At 38.5% G+C, this 17086-nt stretch overlaps 1 protein-coding gene across 13 annotated transcripts in view; it reads left to right on the top strand.

The window, feature by feature from the left end:
* The window catches only part of ROBO2 (roundabout guidance receptor 2), a 1078275-nt gene that overhangs the window by 953424 nt on the left and 107765 nt on the right, over positions 1 to 17086 (top strand). For 10 of the 13 annotated variants that reach the window (XM_027692569.1, XM_027692575.1, XM_027692567.1 and 7 more), the window contains 2 exons: positions 2972 to 3099; positions 6334 to 6345. In XM_027692569.1, coding sequence (XP_027548370.1) covers positions 2972 to 3099; positions 6334 to 6345 — 140 coding nt within the window. The remainder of the gene's footprint in view (positions 1 to 2971; positions 3100 to 6333; positions 6346 to 17086) is intronic. The other 3 variants (XM_027692568.1, XM_027692574.1, XM_027692580.1) reach the window with 1 other exon arrangement.

The raw sequence follows: 17086 nt of genomic DNA, 5'->3' as shown, positions 1-17086 counted from the left end.
ACATATTCAGTCTTCACTCCTTGTTACTTCATGGTCCCTTTCTTGCACAAGCTTCTTGTGCTGCTGTGGATCAGTCTAAAAGCCAGTTTTCTTCCTGTCTGCTTCATCTGTCAGAGCTCTTCACTGAACCGTGGTGACTTCTGGGGACAGTGCGGGTGGAACAGATGACTGAGGGGCAGCGTATCAATACTTCAGGACAGCAGATGGTTATAATGTCCCATGGGCCCATCTATGTATGAATCTAATTGCTAGATGACACATTCTGTCAGGGTGGTCCAAAAACCCAGTATGGCCTTGTTGGAGAAGCGGACTGGGAGAGCTGAACCTGCCCTTGAAGTAATTGATAACTGGACCGTGAGAGCGACGTGTTTACGCCACCCTCCGTTTCACGGCCCGAGTGGGAGATGATGGCTGCACCCTTGCTCTGCGTCCTGGCATGCCATGCAGCTGGCTCCTTCCCCCAGCAGCCTTTGCACAATTTGCATGATTGGCAGGTGCAGGCATAAAGGCTGCCTGAGCCTCCAAGGCAGCTGGCTGGCATGCCGTCACCGGCACATCGGGACGGGGAGAGGAGCGAGTCAGCTGCAGCCCACAGCAGACTGGAGGGCCCTGTCCCAGGCCTCCTGCATCCCAGTTCAAGCAGGCCCTCAGTCAGATACAGTCCTGCTGCCTCTCTGTTTTTCTCTCGGCAGCGCTAAAAGGGAACCACAGGGGTGTTATTTGTCCTATTTAAAAAAATAAAAAATAAAAAAGTCAATGACTAATTGTTGCCTAGCTTTATAACTCTGATTCCTATATCCAATTCATATTTATATTACAACTGATCTTAGTTTTCTCATCTTACAGGAACTGAATGCAAATTTATGTTTTTAGACTCCTAGGGCTGGCCTCATGTCAAGAAAATAAGCATTTTCTCTTTTCTGCAACTCTGCGGTCACCAAGGACAAGTAACTGCTCCGTCAGTGTGGGATACTGTTGTCCTATCCTTGAGATTTTCAAGGGGGGAAAATTTGCATTTTCTCTCTTATGTAAACAGTGATTTCTGTTTGCCATTGACTAATGCAGCACAGCATGCAAAAATGACATAATTTGTGAGCAGTCAAGAAGAAATGTTCCTCAACTGCATGTGGCTGTTGAATGTAGTTGCAATAGATCTGTAGTGCTCCAGAAACGGCATCTTAAGTATTTCTAGCATCATAACTTCCCCCCCCACCCAATAGCATTATACTGGCAAAAGACACATCCCTACAAGTTTCTGAAGTTTACCATGGCATCTCCTTGACACATTTCTTATTTGTTACTTAAACCTGAGGTACTGCATGTACATACAATTAAGTGTAACTCCTAGGAAAATGGGTATTATATGTGTTTATGTTAACTCTGACAGAATGGTTAACCTCAATTTGGTCTTTTGAAAATTATTTCTTATTAATTAAGAGAATGGACTTACTGAATACAGAATGAAGTTGCATTGTAGTGAGTGTGAAAAGATGTCTTGACAATAATGTTGTAACTGATATCTAACTAGACCTAACAGAACTCTTAAATGCTTCAACATATAAGACCTTTTGAGTTAAGATGTTTTGAAGTCTGTTAACATTCAGTGTTCTCTCTAGAAATCTATATTAAAGGAACCAATAGCAATCTCTATTATGCACAAAAAAATTATGTTTCATGTTCCCAAAGCATTTAAAAATGCTTACAGAGCTCGACAACATTCCTCTAAGTAATTGCATTGCATTTTTACTCATCAAAACTTTTAAGGGTGCTCTTCCATATGAACAAGTCTGTAAGTTCTTTACTGTATAGCAAAGAGAAGGTAAATCAGTCCTTCTGAAGTTGTGTCATGGTTGTGAATGCAGTGAGAAATATTATTGGCATCTCCTGAAGTCTTGATCTTTCTTTAGTTTCATATTCCTATTTCACTGTTTGGTAAATGAGAATCTGAAGCCAACTTCAGGTTGAAGATGACTTAATGTATAATGGGCTTACTATGTGAAGAAGAAATGTTGTTGAAAATAATTTTACAAGAGAGTATTTCAAGATTAAAACATCCATACTGAAATTCAGGGTTGTCCTGATTTGGGGACCAAATACATTTCATACAGGATGAAGTCTCCCGTTGACTTTAATGAGCTTTGGATGAGAGCCTAAAATTGTTTGTTAAGCATGACTTCTGCAGGATAATAACAATTTAACTGAAAATATTTTTCTGGGTATAAGCACTTTAAATGCCTCGAGAATGAATGTTCAGTGTGTGTTGGAATACTTTATATTAATTCACATTTTATACATTTTAGAGTTATTTCAGCAGGAGAAACAAAGAAATGGACAAAGCGTAATTGAATTGTTTCTAATGTGTTTAAAGAAAGAGAAAATGTTATTGTCTACCCTCAATGAATCATTTTGGGGTATTTCTGTGAAATTGATAAATCTGCTTTAATGTGCCTCTTCAATAAATGTCACATTCCAGAGCTTGAATATATTTTTTATTGTCTGCAATCGGGTAGTGTGAGATCCTACCAACATGCTCATGGTTCCCTAAGGGATTGCTGCTGTAGGGTAAAACTGTACATAAAGGGAAATTTCCAAATCAGCAAAAGGTAAAATGTGTAGCTCACACAGTCTAAAGGCATGATAAACCTGAGCTGTCATGTATTGATAACTGATGTCTGATAGCCTAATTTTATCTTATTGCTCTAGTTAAAGGACAAAATGAATGATATTATTAATAAAGCCCTAATACTGAGTGAACATAGCAATACTAATTTTATGTAAAGTTTCTAACTAATGCAGAGTGCAATAAAAATGTCACGAAGATTAATGCTTGGCGGAATTATCTAATGCCAGATAATAATTTATTTTCCAAAGTTGGCTCCAAGATAGATTCAGAGTGGCGTAATCCAGGTGGTAGTTTTTGTTCCTCTCTGTTGTCCACAAAACGAGTTTTCATTCTTTTCCTGTCACACAGGTATGACATCAAAGATGACTACACTCTGCGCATCAAGAAAGCCATGAGCACGGATGAGGGAACCTACACTTGCATTGCTGAGAACAGAGTTGGAAAAGTGGAAGCCTCTGCTACCCTCACTGTGCGAGGTGAGTGTGTCCTGTATGGATAAACTGCTTTCTGATGGAATGGGCCACATCCTCCTCTGGTGTTTTTGGGTTTCACATACCCTTGGCAGTTGTGGATGCGGCACTGATTTACATCACTGGTGAAATCCTGGCCCTGGTGATATCTCAGGCAAAATTTTAATTGACTTCAACAGGATAGGCTCTCCCTGCAGTTAAAGAACTGTGTTTTTATTGAAGAACATATGCATATTTATGCATAAGCAAGCACTACATAACCATGGGCATATCTGAGCCTTCGGTTTAGGCCATTATTCACATTTCTTTCTCTAAGAGGTACAAGGAGTATTGTAACTATATCAATGACAAACATAATGCAGATAATATTATTATGTGATTAGCTCTGCTATAATTAAACTCTCTGCCATTACCCTTTATCTGCAAGATAAACCATAGGCAAAGGAAAGAGAAAATCCTAATTAAATTTTATAAGTATTGCAAGGTAAAAACTAACATATTCTCTCCTAAAATATTTGTGGTCTGTAGTACCCACTCTGTTTATGTGCTGCTGTTTGATTTGGTAAGGAGGCTTTAAGGCTGGTAGAATAATGAGTTGACAAAATATCTTTTGTGACAGTAGATATAGACATGCTAAAGATTAAGGGGAGAGAAAAAGTTTGTAGGCTAATATTTCCATATGAGTAAACAGAATATAATAGTCACTACTACATTCCAAAAGATAAGCAGCAATTTGGCACAATGGATATCATGCAGACACTATTTCACAGTTTAGTGGTGCATGCTGACGGGTTTCAGTAGAGCTGTGAAAGGTTAATAAAAACATTTTTAGCTTTATCTGTCCTCCTCTTTTCATACACATTAAATCAAATGTTCAAAGTCTCAATGGATTGCTTTATTAGAACTGGGGTCAACTGACCCAAGAGGCCAGCTTCCATTTCCATCCATTTAATGCATGGACACAGTTCAGTTTAATTTGCTGAATTCAAAGGGACAAAAAAAAAAAAAGCACCAAATGGCTTTGAAGGGGAGAGATCTTAGTATGTAACAAAGAAAAGAGAGTATTGTGATAATCCATCTGCTGAAATACTACCTCAGTGTTCGCTTTAGACCATAGTGACAATGCAGCTCTTCCCACTTTAAGCTGAAGAAATAGGTTTACCTGCTACATGCTTATGTAAGAGATTGTTCTTCTGTATTGTAACATGAGAAAAACAGTCACCACGGTGAACTCCCAGAAATAGTCTCTCTCTGTTCCTTTGTCACAGGCAGGATCACAGTATCCCATAAATCTGGTAACCAATTCACTAGCCTTTAAACACTCCTGGAACTGTGTCCAGTGTATACATTACTGGAGCAAGCCTTTCAGATTTGCTACCCAGACTGGTGATATAAACAGTAGTTAGAACCAAGACAAAAAATCCTTTGAAATCACCCAAGCTTGAACACAATGAAAAGTGAAACAACAGAAAAAAACTCAAGGAAATATATAATTTAACTGATTTTCCTGCATAAAAGTAGGTTTTTATTGTCTTGTGTATTTTTCCCCCTGGGTTTGTCATTTACGGTCAAATACATAACGTTTATCCAGCTCTGAGGAAGCCATGGTATTATAAGCTTATTAAATGTTCAGGATATGACAGAAAATGAGAAAAGTGAAGAAATTCGCCAGAGAAGTCTATTACTCCGAATTTTCTAAAAACAAAGGACTAGGAAAACTCCCATTGACTTTAAAGGGACCATGAGCAATGGTCTTTTTAATTAAAGAAAGTCTTAATTCTGAATTCTTCAACCTTTAACAGTTTTACCTGACACTAGTTTTACTGTAACCACTTGTCATGTAGAGGAGCAAAACCACTTAGCATTTCAAAATTTACCTTAAGGGTGCCTTGGTCCTTGCAGGTGCCAAGTGGTTGCATATGGCAACCTGACAGCAGTGCAATCCTCAGCTCCCAGTCAGGAAGGTTGAATTACACTGTCACAAACAACACCAGTCTGAGTTCTGTGACTCAGGCTTCATGCCCTCTCTTGGAAAGATGCAAATCACTTACACCTTGTCTTTCTGCAGAAGAAGGAATATGTTCATAATTCTAAAAGCCAAAAAGTGTTCCAATAGATGACGGGTGAGAAAGGGCAGCAGGCTCGAAACAGTTAAATGAAGTGGGTATCCCAAAGTAGGGATAGAGCCATGGAAAGATTGAGAACTAAGAAGGTCCTTGCATGCTCTGTTACCTCTGAATCTGCATGTCTTATGTTTGACCCTAGCCTGCACATAAGCACACAGACTTGGTAATCTTCTTAAAAAAAGAAAAAAAAGAAAAAAATTGTGCTGTTGCTCAGCAATGTGTAACTATTTCTGCTGCAGAAACAAGGGACGCTTTGCCTACACAGATGCAACCTGGAGACAATTTTATGCACAACTTTTCAGCTCTTCTGAAAGGGATGTCTATATTTTATTAACAGGGGGACTGGCAGCCCTCTTCCCCAGCACAAGTATAATGAAGGGCTGTTGCTATAATCAAGAAATCACTTGTTGCAGCAGCAACTTTCAATCTTGATATCAACCTGAAACAGTATTAACCTGTCGATCATTTAGCAGCATTTTTTTTAGGAAGTAGAGGTTACCTAAGGAGTGATTTGGGAGGTTCTGGGTTGAAGTCCCTGTGGCCATTTCAGCCTATTTGTTATATTTTCATCAGCAGTGTCAGTGAGGAAAAAAAACCCCTGTGCTGTAAGCTTTCATTATTGAATGAGAAAAACTGTCCTGGGCTTTCTGTAGCCCTCACTGCTGTAGTGACTGGTCATGCTTAAAATTCAATTGGTGTTTGACTCAGAAAGCAAAGGCCTTGCATCTACTGGCATGACATTTGGCAGTGTGCAGCTTAAATTGATGTGTTCATCGGGATCTAAAAGTTTGTGCTAATGCAATGCAATTTTTCTTTTATCAGGCATTAACAATGATACTTGATGATGGCATGCGAAGATAAATAAAAATGTTTCTCAGAGAATGGTTCCAGTCAGCTTGTTCAGATGCTATGCTCAAGTAAATGGGATAATAGTGGCACGTGACTGACCGATAACAACAGTAAACATTTTACTCAGGCTGTCATTTGAGGGGTTAGCAATCATGGTAGTATCCATAGTGGAAGGTAACATTACACGTCATGCATTCTGACAGATATTCTTTTCTTTTTTTAATTTCTTTTTTATGTTCTCACTACACCATTGTAATGTCAACAGCTCGCCCCGTTGGTAAGTAACCATCCTTCTATCCATTTTAGCATGGCTTCATGCAATGCTTCATCTTTCATTTGCAGCAGCATTTAACTGGCTGAAACGAGCAGCCAGCGCTTAATAGTCGTAACTGTCTAACACCAGGCAAGTGATTTTGACTGACAAAGTGCTGTTTCTGAACTTTGTATTTTCTGCTGTGTCGTGTATAAACTCATTTTGCCAAATCACCAGCAAGTGCCAATCAGAGAAACGGGGGTGGGTGTGGTGATACTGAGCCAAAATCACTCATTTAGATGTTTTTAATGGTCTGTTTGTGGGCCTGGTATAAAAGCCATTGAAATCAAGAGAAAGGGTTGTATTGACTTTGCTGAGCTTCTACCAGGCCCTAAACGATCAGCTCATCCTGCTTTTATTGCACAGCAGTAATAGCACAGGCTTTGCATGTCCCGTCTTTCTTGTGTCTTTCAAAAGAGCTCTGAAATGAAGTGGTCCTGAAATCAAAGAGGGGATGGAGTAGATTTCCGTGCTTCTTAAGAAAGTTCATCACTGATTTTTGCCTTTGGGTCATCTTGGAGTGCAGTTTGAAATGCACTGCATAGGATGCAGACTGTTTTGAAAAACAAGTCCTGAGGAAGACAACCTCTGAATTTTTTTATTCCCACACTGAAAATTTTCCTATGCCTTTGAAATTCTGAAAATGTACAAAAAATACAGCTAAGCATAATGGAAATTTTGCAACTGTCAGTAGCTGAAATTCACTTTTGGTGTTCAGAAATATCCTGAACATACTATTTAATTTTCTTTCGTGGATGGTTACTCTGTGCCTATGTGGATTTAGTTTAATGAGTTGCACTGCTCCTCTGATTTTTGTAGTTTGTGTTTAGATGTGTCTTTTCGAATAATATGGTTACTCCGATGTTTTTGGATTAGTGTAAAAAGTTGATACTGCTCTTTATGGAGATTGCTGAACAGGTTGGTCTTTTTTTATTTATTCAAAACTTTTAGATATGTGTTTGACTAAAGTCCGTGAGTTTGAAGTCATCTCAGCTCTTCACTCTTCCAAGTTTGGAGGAAGGTTAGAATAATTGAAAGATAAAATCCAGGTTAAGCCTCTTTTTCCAGAACTAAGGTGATCCTATCTTATTAGCTTCCTTGAACTAGCAAACATAGAGCCAAGCCAAATACCTCCACAGTCACGGCTGGAGAATTCCCTGTGCAGAATAGAAATTTGCTCTTCTCCATTTGGGGTTTTGATAGCAAGCTTTAAATCCAAATCACTACTGTATTACTTTGGCATTATGCTGGTTCTTAAGAAATTAATTCCCAAGAGTTGTAACGGTGTAAAAATGGAGTAAACTTACAAGAAAATTTTCCATTTTTTAGAAAGTGTAGCATGAATTTAGTGTGCTTTTAAGGTAAATCTTTCATGTCAGGGGATGCTGCTTCTTCATGTACTAAGAAATGCTGCAGGATCAAAACTATTTTACTTCTAGGTATTTTTCTCACTTTGCTGAATCTTAGAAAAAAAAGGCAAGAAAAAAAATCACAAAGTAGAGACAGTTTCAGGCTGTGTGAAAGCCACATAAAACAGATGACTAGAGATTCGTAAGAAAATGATAGGTTTCAGCAGTGTTGATGGTGTCTCATTTCAGAGCACTGATTCTTTTTGAAGGCTTTTCAGGCCATTGAGTCATCCCTGATTCCATCTCCAAAGCTTATTCAGCAGCTCTTGGTCTCCATTTACTTTATGTCCAGGTATATGATCCCTTTGTGTGATCATGCTGAGCTCAATTTCACATATTCCCTGCCTAGGCTATTTTATATTGTTGCAAGAGAAGATTCTTCTTTTACATAATTTATTCAGGAAACTAAAATTAGAGTCGTTGATCTGAAAATAATTATCGCATGGGCACATGATCTTTATCAAATTATTTAATTTCAAAATTATCTTTGTGACTTGTGAAGAGATTGTTGAGTAACTAAGTCCAACCCCAAAGATGTTTGACCTACAGAACTCCCATACAAGTGTGTATCTCGTGATTGCTGTGTAGAAGCAGATCATTGTCTGTCAATCACTTTTATGAGATCCTGTACCTGCAGACAATGATAGTGTCTACCTTTATTGACTTTTGTGCTTAAGTACCTGAAATCAAGCTGATTTCTACAGTTCATAGCTCTGTTCCACTCAAGAACAGGCAAAGCAGGCAGCTACCTAACCTGTTGTTTTTTTTTTAAATTTAAAGCCTAGTAAAGCAAACCAAAGTAGCTTCACTCTCCACCAAGAAACCCAAGTGATCCTCTGTTAAAATTATCATTTGACAAGAATGGTGAGTCAAAGAGCATTTGTGGCATTTTGTTATTCAGGAAGTTAACTGGAAGTCAGAGCAAAAATACCTCTCCTTGCCGAAAGGAAGCTAAAGCAAACACTACTTAATGTTATTAAGCTCGCAACTCTCTGGGAGATTGACATTTTAACAGAAGTATATTTATATATTTATGTATATGTTAAAGTGTAGGGGAGCTATTTAAAAGTTTATATTCTTTTGTGACACCAGAGAATTATCTAGGTACTTCTACCTTTCATCACTGTCTCTAATTCAAAGCAGACATGTTTTGTCTTTATTGTGCTTTAAACAAGACCAAACAATTCTTTTTTTTCCAAAGTCTTGTCACTGAAGAACAGAGAAATACATTCTTAATGTTCCAGGATTGTAATCCTTGTTGCAAATGGAATAATTTTTGTTTTCTGGTGAGTTTTTGTCTGTTTCAAATATTTCTATTCTGATATTTTTATTTAAATTTCAGCTTGAGTCAAAATTCAGGAGGGGGGTTGCCAGTGACTATCTTTGGTTCAAGCAGCTATTAACAAATGGTATATACTACATAGATAAAATGAGGTATGGTTCTGCCCGAGGTGGATGGCAACTGGTGAATTTAACAGGTCTATGCCAGATTATTCATCATGGTTGAATTTGCTGCTAGGAATACATGCGTTGCCCATTTCTAAAATAGATGTTCTCTTATTTATAACCTTTTGAAAAGATTTCTGACAGGATTCGCAACAGATGGGTTTAGGAAACAAGATATTATCCCTGTTTAGATCTTTTTCTGGAGTTATTTCACTCATTAGATGGATTTTTCCAGATGAATTTTCTCACTTTTGCATTCTGCTGTATTTCTTATGGTAGGTGGGCAGGAGAATAACTGCTAAAAGAAGCACAATAGTTGGGAAGAGCCCAAAAGTTTCATATATTCCCATTGACAATGACACTCATTTTAGAAGCAGTTACATACTGCTTTGAGACAGAAGACCTTCAAATAGAAGATCTATGAAGATCTGTCTGATGTTCCAGTTACTTTTTTAATAATCATTCAAAAAGTCATTCAGATGACAGAGTGCTACTCAGTTTGCAAATTGATTTCAACAAAGTCCAAGTGAAAAGTCAGTTCTTTGCATTTTGGTTGCTTTGCAGTAAGTCGGGTTTACTCGGTTTGTTGTCATACGCTATAACTCATCTTCCCAGAAAGAAGTGACTCGCAGCAAAAAGCTGGACAGTTTTGCCACCTGGATAAAAATCAAGTATTTGGAATTAACTAAGGAAGTAAAGGGAGACCAAGTTACAAAATCTTAACTCCCCTACCATGTTGGAGAAGAGACAAACAGATAAGACACCTGCCAGGAATTTTCCAAATTTCTCATTAATTAAATGTAGTCTATTCGTATTTTAAATGCAATGTGACTCTATGATGCATTTCATTCTGAACTGGGAGGTTTTCACAACATAAATCAGCCTGGCATGACTTAATGGTCTATTAAGGATGGTACAGCATGAAACATAATAGAAAGGGCTGTATTTTAAACAAGGCTGTATTAGGTATTGTGGCTAGAAATTACGTTGCTCAGATGGTTCAGATTGGTAAGCGAGAGAGAATTCTCTTTACTCTCCTTCATCCCAACTCTTTCAGGGAGAGTCTATATAGGATGAATGCTCTTTATTTTTATTACATTCATGAACATATCACCTTCACTTGAGACACTGAGGATATATAAAATATCAGTAATGTCGATTCATCTGTGATAGAAGAGATGAGATCATGCTTGGCACTACGGTGCCATCTTTCAGTGGCACAAATCTCCAGTCTATATCAAAACGTGCTGTGTTGCCTCTCAGCTACCTCATACAGAAATTTTCAGAAGAGGGTAAGGACATCAAGGGACACTAGGCTTTTTGGATCTGTTTCTTCCTTAAATGAAAGAATAAGACATCACAGTTGTTTAAAAAAATAGGCAAATTCTTCAGATTAAAGAAAAAAGGTTGCCATAAAATGGAATTCAGATTTCTTCGTATACCAGTAAGAGATTAAAATATGGAGCTAACTTGTTCTGGTATTTCATAGGCTTTTAAAGAGCAGTCTAAAAATCTTGGAGTCCTTAGCGTGTCTACTTTGACAAAAGTTTACTAGATGAACTTAAGTTGAATCATAAATTTTGGATGTCATAGAAATAGACTGTTTGCAATGTGTGGGCCAGAATGGCTCTGCAAGTGGACACTGAGCACATTAACCACCAAGCACTTGAGTGCTGGTTCACAAAACTCAGCTTCATGTCCAGCTCCTCCAAATCTTCTTAGGTTTGCCAGATAGAGGTCAAAATAGAAAAACAGAAGATCTGATAGAAGATTCTTCTTTGAAGATAAGCATGAAAAATGACAGTGTATGTTCTTGAATTATAAGCATGTCATACTGTGGCATCCTGCTCGTTCCACTGTGGCTCCAGGTGCCAGTTCTCATGCTGTTTCTCTTAGAGAAAACCCACTTACAGCCAATGCAGGAAGTAAGTGATCAAGCACCCTATTTTTATTTATCTTCTTTTTTTTTAATTGCTGAACTCTAGCTCGGGAAAATTTTAAGAAATTTAATGCATACATGTTTTTAACTTTGCCAAAATGTGCTCAAATCATGGGAATTATTTTCTTACTTCAGTGGCTTCTGAGTATCTCCCTAAGTCTTTGAAGATTAGTGTATAAAAAAGGTCTTTAGATGTGTTGCTCTCCCCAAACTTTTCCCATCCTTTCTTATAAAAGGAGAAATCGCTTACTTTACTTTTAGAGGAACATGAAAATCAATACATTAATCCATTCACTTTTCCTTTTACTTTCTTTTCTCAATTGCTGCCAGCCATAATGCAGTTTGGATATTATCTCAGTGTTATTCAACAACAGAATTACTGTATGCCCTATTCCTTGAATACTGGCATTGTCAGTCAGAATAAATAGTCATTTTTCTTCCTCACTCCTTTTCCTCTCTTCATTTAACAGTGGCCCAAATTGAGCAGAGTATCTCCTCCCAACCTTATTTATTCTCAAGTGTAAACAAACCAGGAGTTTGTCATCTTTCTCACTATAGAGGGAGCCTATTATCCTATCCAGGCTCTTTACTCTTTTCATCATCTCCTTAGCTCTTCTCTTCAGCATGTGAATTCATGTTTTTTTTTGAAGATTACACTCATTATTTTGACAAAATCTTACTGTATCAGCAAGGGGTATGCTTTTCCTTTCTAAACATATTACCAACAAACCCTCCTGCTCTTTCCCGTGAAGAAAAGGAATCAAGGCAGATTACATGTCTTTTTGTTGGCATAATTTGTTTTGTTAAGTAAACTCACAGAAGGTAGAATAGCACAAGCCATCCCCTTATGGTACAGTTTACATAAGCAAGCAAGCTAAAGTGTTAAGATTTTTGGAGAGCACACCTTTTCTATCTGATCTGAGCAAAAGGTACATCCCGAATCTCAGACACTTGAGGAAAAAGAAAAAAAATTTAAAAAGCATTGTCTGAAGTCAAGTCGTTGTTATGGAATAATGGAAGTTATTGGGCAGAAGAATCAATGCTCCCTCTATATGCATCAAAAACTAAGTGAAGGACTTTCTAGATGGGATTTTTCAGCAGAATCTGTAAGGTGAAGGGACTGCTTAAAAGAGATGACTGGACAAGATAGAATAAAATAGAGATGTATGACTAAATGAGAACAGGCTACAGTCTAATGCTGAGATGAACTTATGACCAGATGCACTGTAAAACAAAGAGAAGGAGAGGGTCAGGAAAAGTGCTGCTGATGAACTGAGAGCATTGGAAATGGGGATGGGGGAGCAGAAAGTAGATGTCTTTCTGTTCAGCTATGTAAGAGGCAGAGTTGGATTCTTTAAAATTATTCTCAAAGTTTTGTCTTATTAACATTAATCCTGGGGAAGAATGAGGAACAAATCTTTTTTTTTTCTGCCATGAAGATTTATCCCACTTCATTCTTTTGGGTCGTTCAGGGATAAAAGAGAGATTCTACATGTCAAAATATATAGGACAGTTAGTGTTTTTCATTTATTGATTCTCTAGACTTCTTTCACCTCTTGCAAAGAAAGAAAAAAGTGGTTATGCTTCCATGCTTTAAGAGATTATCTGCTTCAGTGTTTCAGAGCAACTGAAGGATAAAAATGTTGTTATATGTGAAATTCAGAACCTGAATTTAAATTGAAAATTAGAACAATTAGTATGAAGGAAGGTTTAGCATTCTCAGATGATTGAAGTGTGGTCTTTTTGCACTGTCGTGTTTTTACACGGTTCATCTGAAAACAGCAAACAAACCAAAAAAAAAAAAAAAGGAATTCCTCACTTTCCATGAGACAAGAACAGAATGAAGGACACTTTGCAGGAGAAGTGGTCCTGGCAATAAACTTGCTGAGACCCCACTTCCCCCTCTCCACTTCTTGCTCTGATATCCGAGCTATGGATTACTGGAATTTCCCCAGGTTATGGGCAGCTGCTTTGCCACCTCCACCCATGTCATTTTAAAATAATATCATGGGTCTAGTGAAGGACTTCATGAATCACTTGTTAACCCCATAACCTACCCATTCCTCTGTTTTTGGCAGAACCATTCACCTGAAGAAGAAATCATGAAACAAAGCAAACACTATAAATGAGCAAGCAAGAGGACATAGTTTTAAAAAAGAATTCCCACAAAATGAGATCTGTGTATTTGTTTCAAAGACCACTGCACTCATGCAGCCTAGGGAATAGTTATAGATTCCTTTGTTAACATGATGCTCATGGCAGATTAAAAAAGGAAACTCATTTTCCAGGTAACTCAGTTATAACTCGCGTGCTAAAAAGTTCCTGCCTTCCCCATGTGTGAACACACATATTATGCCTTTTCCCTTTAAAGAGAATGATCATCCTCAACTTCCATTAATTTATCCCTGATAAGAAAGATCTGAATTAGTAATAGGCCTAAGTTGTCTCAGTCTTCTGTAATGGCTCCTGTGTCAGAGGCTACACCCTTGATTTATCATTAGTCATAGCTAATAGTGCACTAATAACTTTGTGTCCTAACAACCACACATCACTTTCAGTACCCATTAAGAAGATCTAAATTTACGAGGGAAGAACTGCTGAATCAGCCCAGGTTTCTAGTGTTTGAGACTGCACATATTTTCTGTTTTCCTCTATTTACTCCATCATCAATAATAGCCTTGCAAAGCATCTTTCAAAACTTTTAGACCTTTGTATCTGCACTGTTTGGCAGCTCATGCCATGCTAAGGGCAAACATTGTTACAAGGTGTGTAAGTAGGACCTTACAGGGTTTTTTTCATTTGTTTCAGAAAAGTACCTGAAATTCCAATATCTGCCAGACCTTCTAGACAAATTTAACCAATGACACACAAAGTCAGAGGATCATTATTCTCTTTAAAGAGTTCCTGTACTGCCCTTCAATTATCTAAGCTGGTAACAGGAACTAGCAAAGCAATCCTACAGATAAGTAGTTCTACTCCGTAGATGACATCAAGGGTTACCTCCCTTTCCAAAATACATATTACTTTACCTGGAGCTCTGGGAGCTTCTCCTATCCTCTGTGTAAATGTTTTAGAAGCAAGTCTTGATCTGTATTTGGTGAGTGGAACTGAGTTCGATCTCTTAAAATATTCATGTGTATCAAAACCAGCTGAAGTGGCCACATGAATGTTTTCACTGCGGTAAGGATTTGAGAGGAGCATTGAGATACCAGCTTCAAGTCTTTGTGGGCTATGCAAAAGAAGATTGGGATGCTAGTGGGGTTCCAGAAGTCAAAAAGCAATTTTGGGAAGGTGACGTTATCACTCTCTTGCCTCCAGACTGAGATACTGAGCCTAACTTTGATTGCCCGAATGAAATTAGTTTATCACTCCAAATGTACAATGCTGAAAAAGAATGGGAGATGGGAATCTTAGGTTGCTCTGCTGTCTCTTCCCTGCTGGAAGCAGAACTGAGATTACAGAATCTTGGTGCTTTAACAGCCAGTGTCTTTCTTATTCCTCAAGGCTTTTCCCCCCTACCATTATCTGAGTTTTGCTTAGGATATTTACAAGTCAGCATATATTTCCCTTTGTCCCCTTTGAACCAGTCATAGAAATGTATTTATGGATAATAAACAATTCCAGTTTAAAATGAAGCATTCATCTTTATCGCTTTAGCTTGCCTATGTGATCTTCATGATGAATTTCTTGTGCAGTTCACTATCAACTGAAATTAGTCGTAATTAAAGGTTGTCAAATCTGTAATTTAAGCCCTTGAAATTTGTTGCTGTCACTCTTTTCCTGTAATATATTATATTTTCAATGGGTTTGATCCAAAGACTACACAAGCCAATAGGAGAATTTCTACCAGCTTCAATGAAGTTTGAATAAAGCCTCATATTCTATGGTAGAATCATAGAATCGTTTAGGTTTGAAAATCATCTACGCGTCCTTTAAACACCTCTAGGGATGGTGACCCACCACTTCTCTGGGCAGCCTGTTCCAGTGCTTGATGATCCTTTCAGTGAAGAATTTTTTTCCTAAAATCCAATCTAAACCTCCTCTGGCACAACTTGAGGCCATTTCCTCTTGTATATCATTTGTTACCTGGGAGAAGAGACTGATCCACACCCAGCTACAGCCTCCTTTCAGCCAGTTGGAGAGAACAATAAAGTCTCCCCTGAGACTCCTTTTCCCCAGGCTAAACAACCCCAGCTTCCTCAGTCTCTCTTCATAGGACTTGTGCTCCAGACCCTTCCTTGTCTCAATTGCCCTTCTCTGGACATGCTCCAGCCCCTCAGTTTCTTGTAGTGAGGGGCCCAAAACTGAACGCAGGATTCGAGGTGTGGCCTCACCAGTGCTGAGTGCAGGGGGACAACAGTCCCCTGGTCCTGCTGGTCACACTATTTTTGATGTAAGCCAGATGCTTCTTGCCCACCTGGGCACACCCTGGCTCACGTTCAGCTGCTGTTGACCAGCAACCCCAGGTCCTTTCCCACCAGGCACCTTTCCTGCCTCTCTTGCCCCAACAGGGGGTTGTTGTGACCCAAGGGCAGGACCTGTCACTTGGCCTTGTTGAACCTCACACAATTGGCTGTGGCCAATTGATCCAGCCTGCTGCAGTAACGATACTGGAGTAAAACTTGCTGCTATATCTACTTTTACCTGAAATCAGCAATATAATGTGTGAACCCCAGGGCCCCTGGGCTGGGGAAGGTACTGTGAGCAAGATGTTATAATAAAATTCCCTTAAGATTATTGAATTCAGCATGAACCACAAATCACAGGGTCAGCTGAGAAAACTGCATCACTGGAAGAAAGTGTTGCTAGTGCGTGATATGGGATCAATGTACTAGTTGCTATGAATTCACATTTTTATCTGGTAATTTTCCCCTCCCCTTCTGAGTCGTCTGCCACATTTCTTATCAGATGACCAGAGTTCACCTAAGAGGGATGAACTCACTGTCTCAGTCAAGCTTCTCTACATCAACAGCTTTATCAGCTCCTATTGGCTCAGCATAACCTTTAGTATTCAGTAACAGTACTGGGAAAGAAACGCATGCAATCCATCCCATCAGATTAGAGGTTCTGCTAACTATTAAGATTGAAGAAGAGTTGAGAAATCGCTTTGAAACAATTTTAAGTGTCTGATTTTGGGATTTTTTTTCATGAAGCTCTTTAACACTGGAGCAGAGGCTACCTTCACATACATTTATTAATAGAATAAAAGATCCATTCAGTCATGCATAAACCAACATCCCAGAAAGAGCGCAGCGGAATGCACTCTTCCCGTTTTGAACAACATGACTGAAGCTCACTACTGCTCATGCTTTTCCATCTCCATTTTAATTCTTGCAGCCGGATACTGTTCCGTGCTGTAAAAACAGTTCTGAACATGATGTGATTAACCTTAGGGTCCCCCCATCCCCTCATCTCACAGCCCCCTCGTACGTGGCCTGTGCTTTCTATTCATGTTCAACCATCTGATTTCCATATCATCCCGCTCAGCCTCCCGAGCGGCTATTAGCATAACAGAGCTTTGGTGTGACATTGATTGAAGCCAGCGCTTGCTGAATGCGGTATCAAAGCATAATTTGCCAGAAATCACATCTAATTTACTATGTACTATTTAAATTTCTAAAAAAAAAAAAAAAAAAAGGCAGCAATTTCAATATAAGTACACTAGGTTTGTAATCTTAATTGTTCTTTTTTTCTTCCCCAATAGTTGTGGCTAGTCTGCTGGAATCTGAGTGATATAGTTCATTTTGGAGCTGCTGTCTTTGACTTTCAGATGTTAATTAAGCAAGAGTCTTTCCACTCTGTTTCTTCCTATGCACTTATTGCTACATCTGAAACAGTAAAGAGTAATAGTCTGGTAGGCACAACACTCGGTTTGCTGCTTCATAACAGTTTTTTCAACAGATTCTTCTAA

Source organism: Neopelma chrysocephalum, unplaced genomic scaffold (genome assembly GCF_003984885.1).
Source record: "Neopelma chrysocephalum unplaced genomic scaffold, ASM398488v2 Primary Assembly neopelma1_87, whole genome shotgun sequence".
Classification (NCBI taxonomy): Eukaryota; Metazoa; Chordata; class Aves; order Passeriformes; family Pipridae; genus Neopelma; species Neopelma chrysocephalum.
This window is presented reverse-complemented; position numbering and strand designations above follow the sequence as displayed.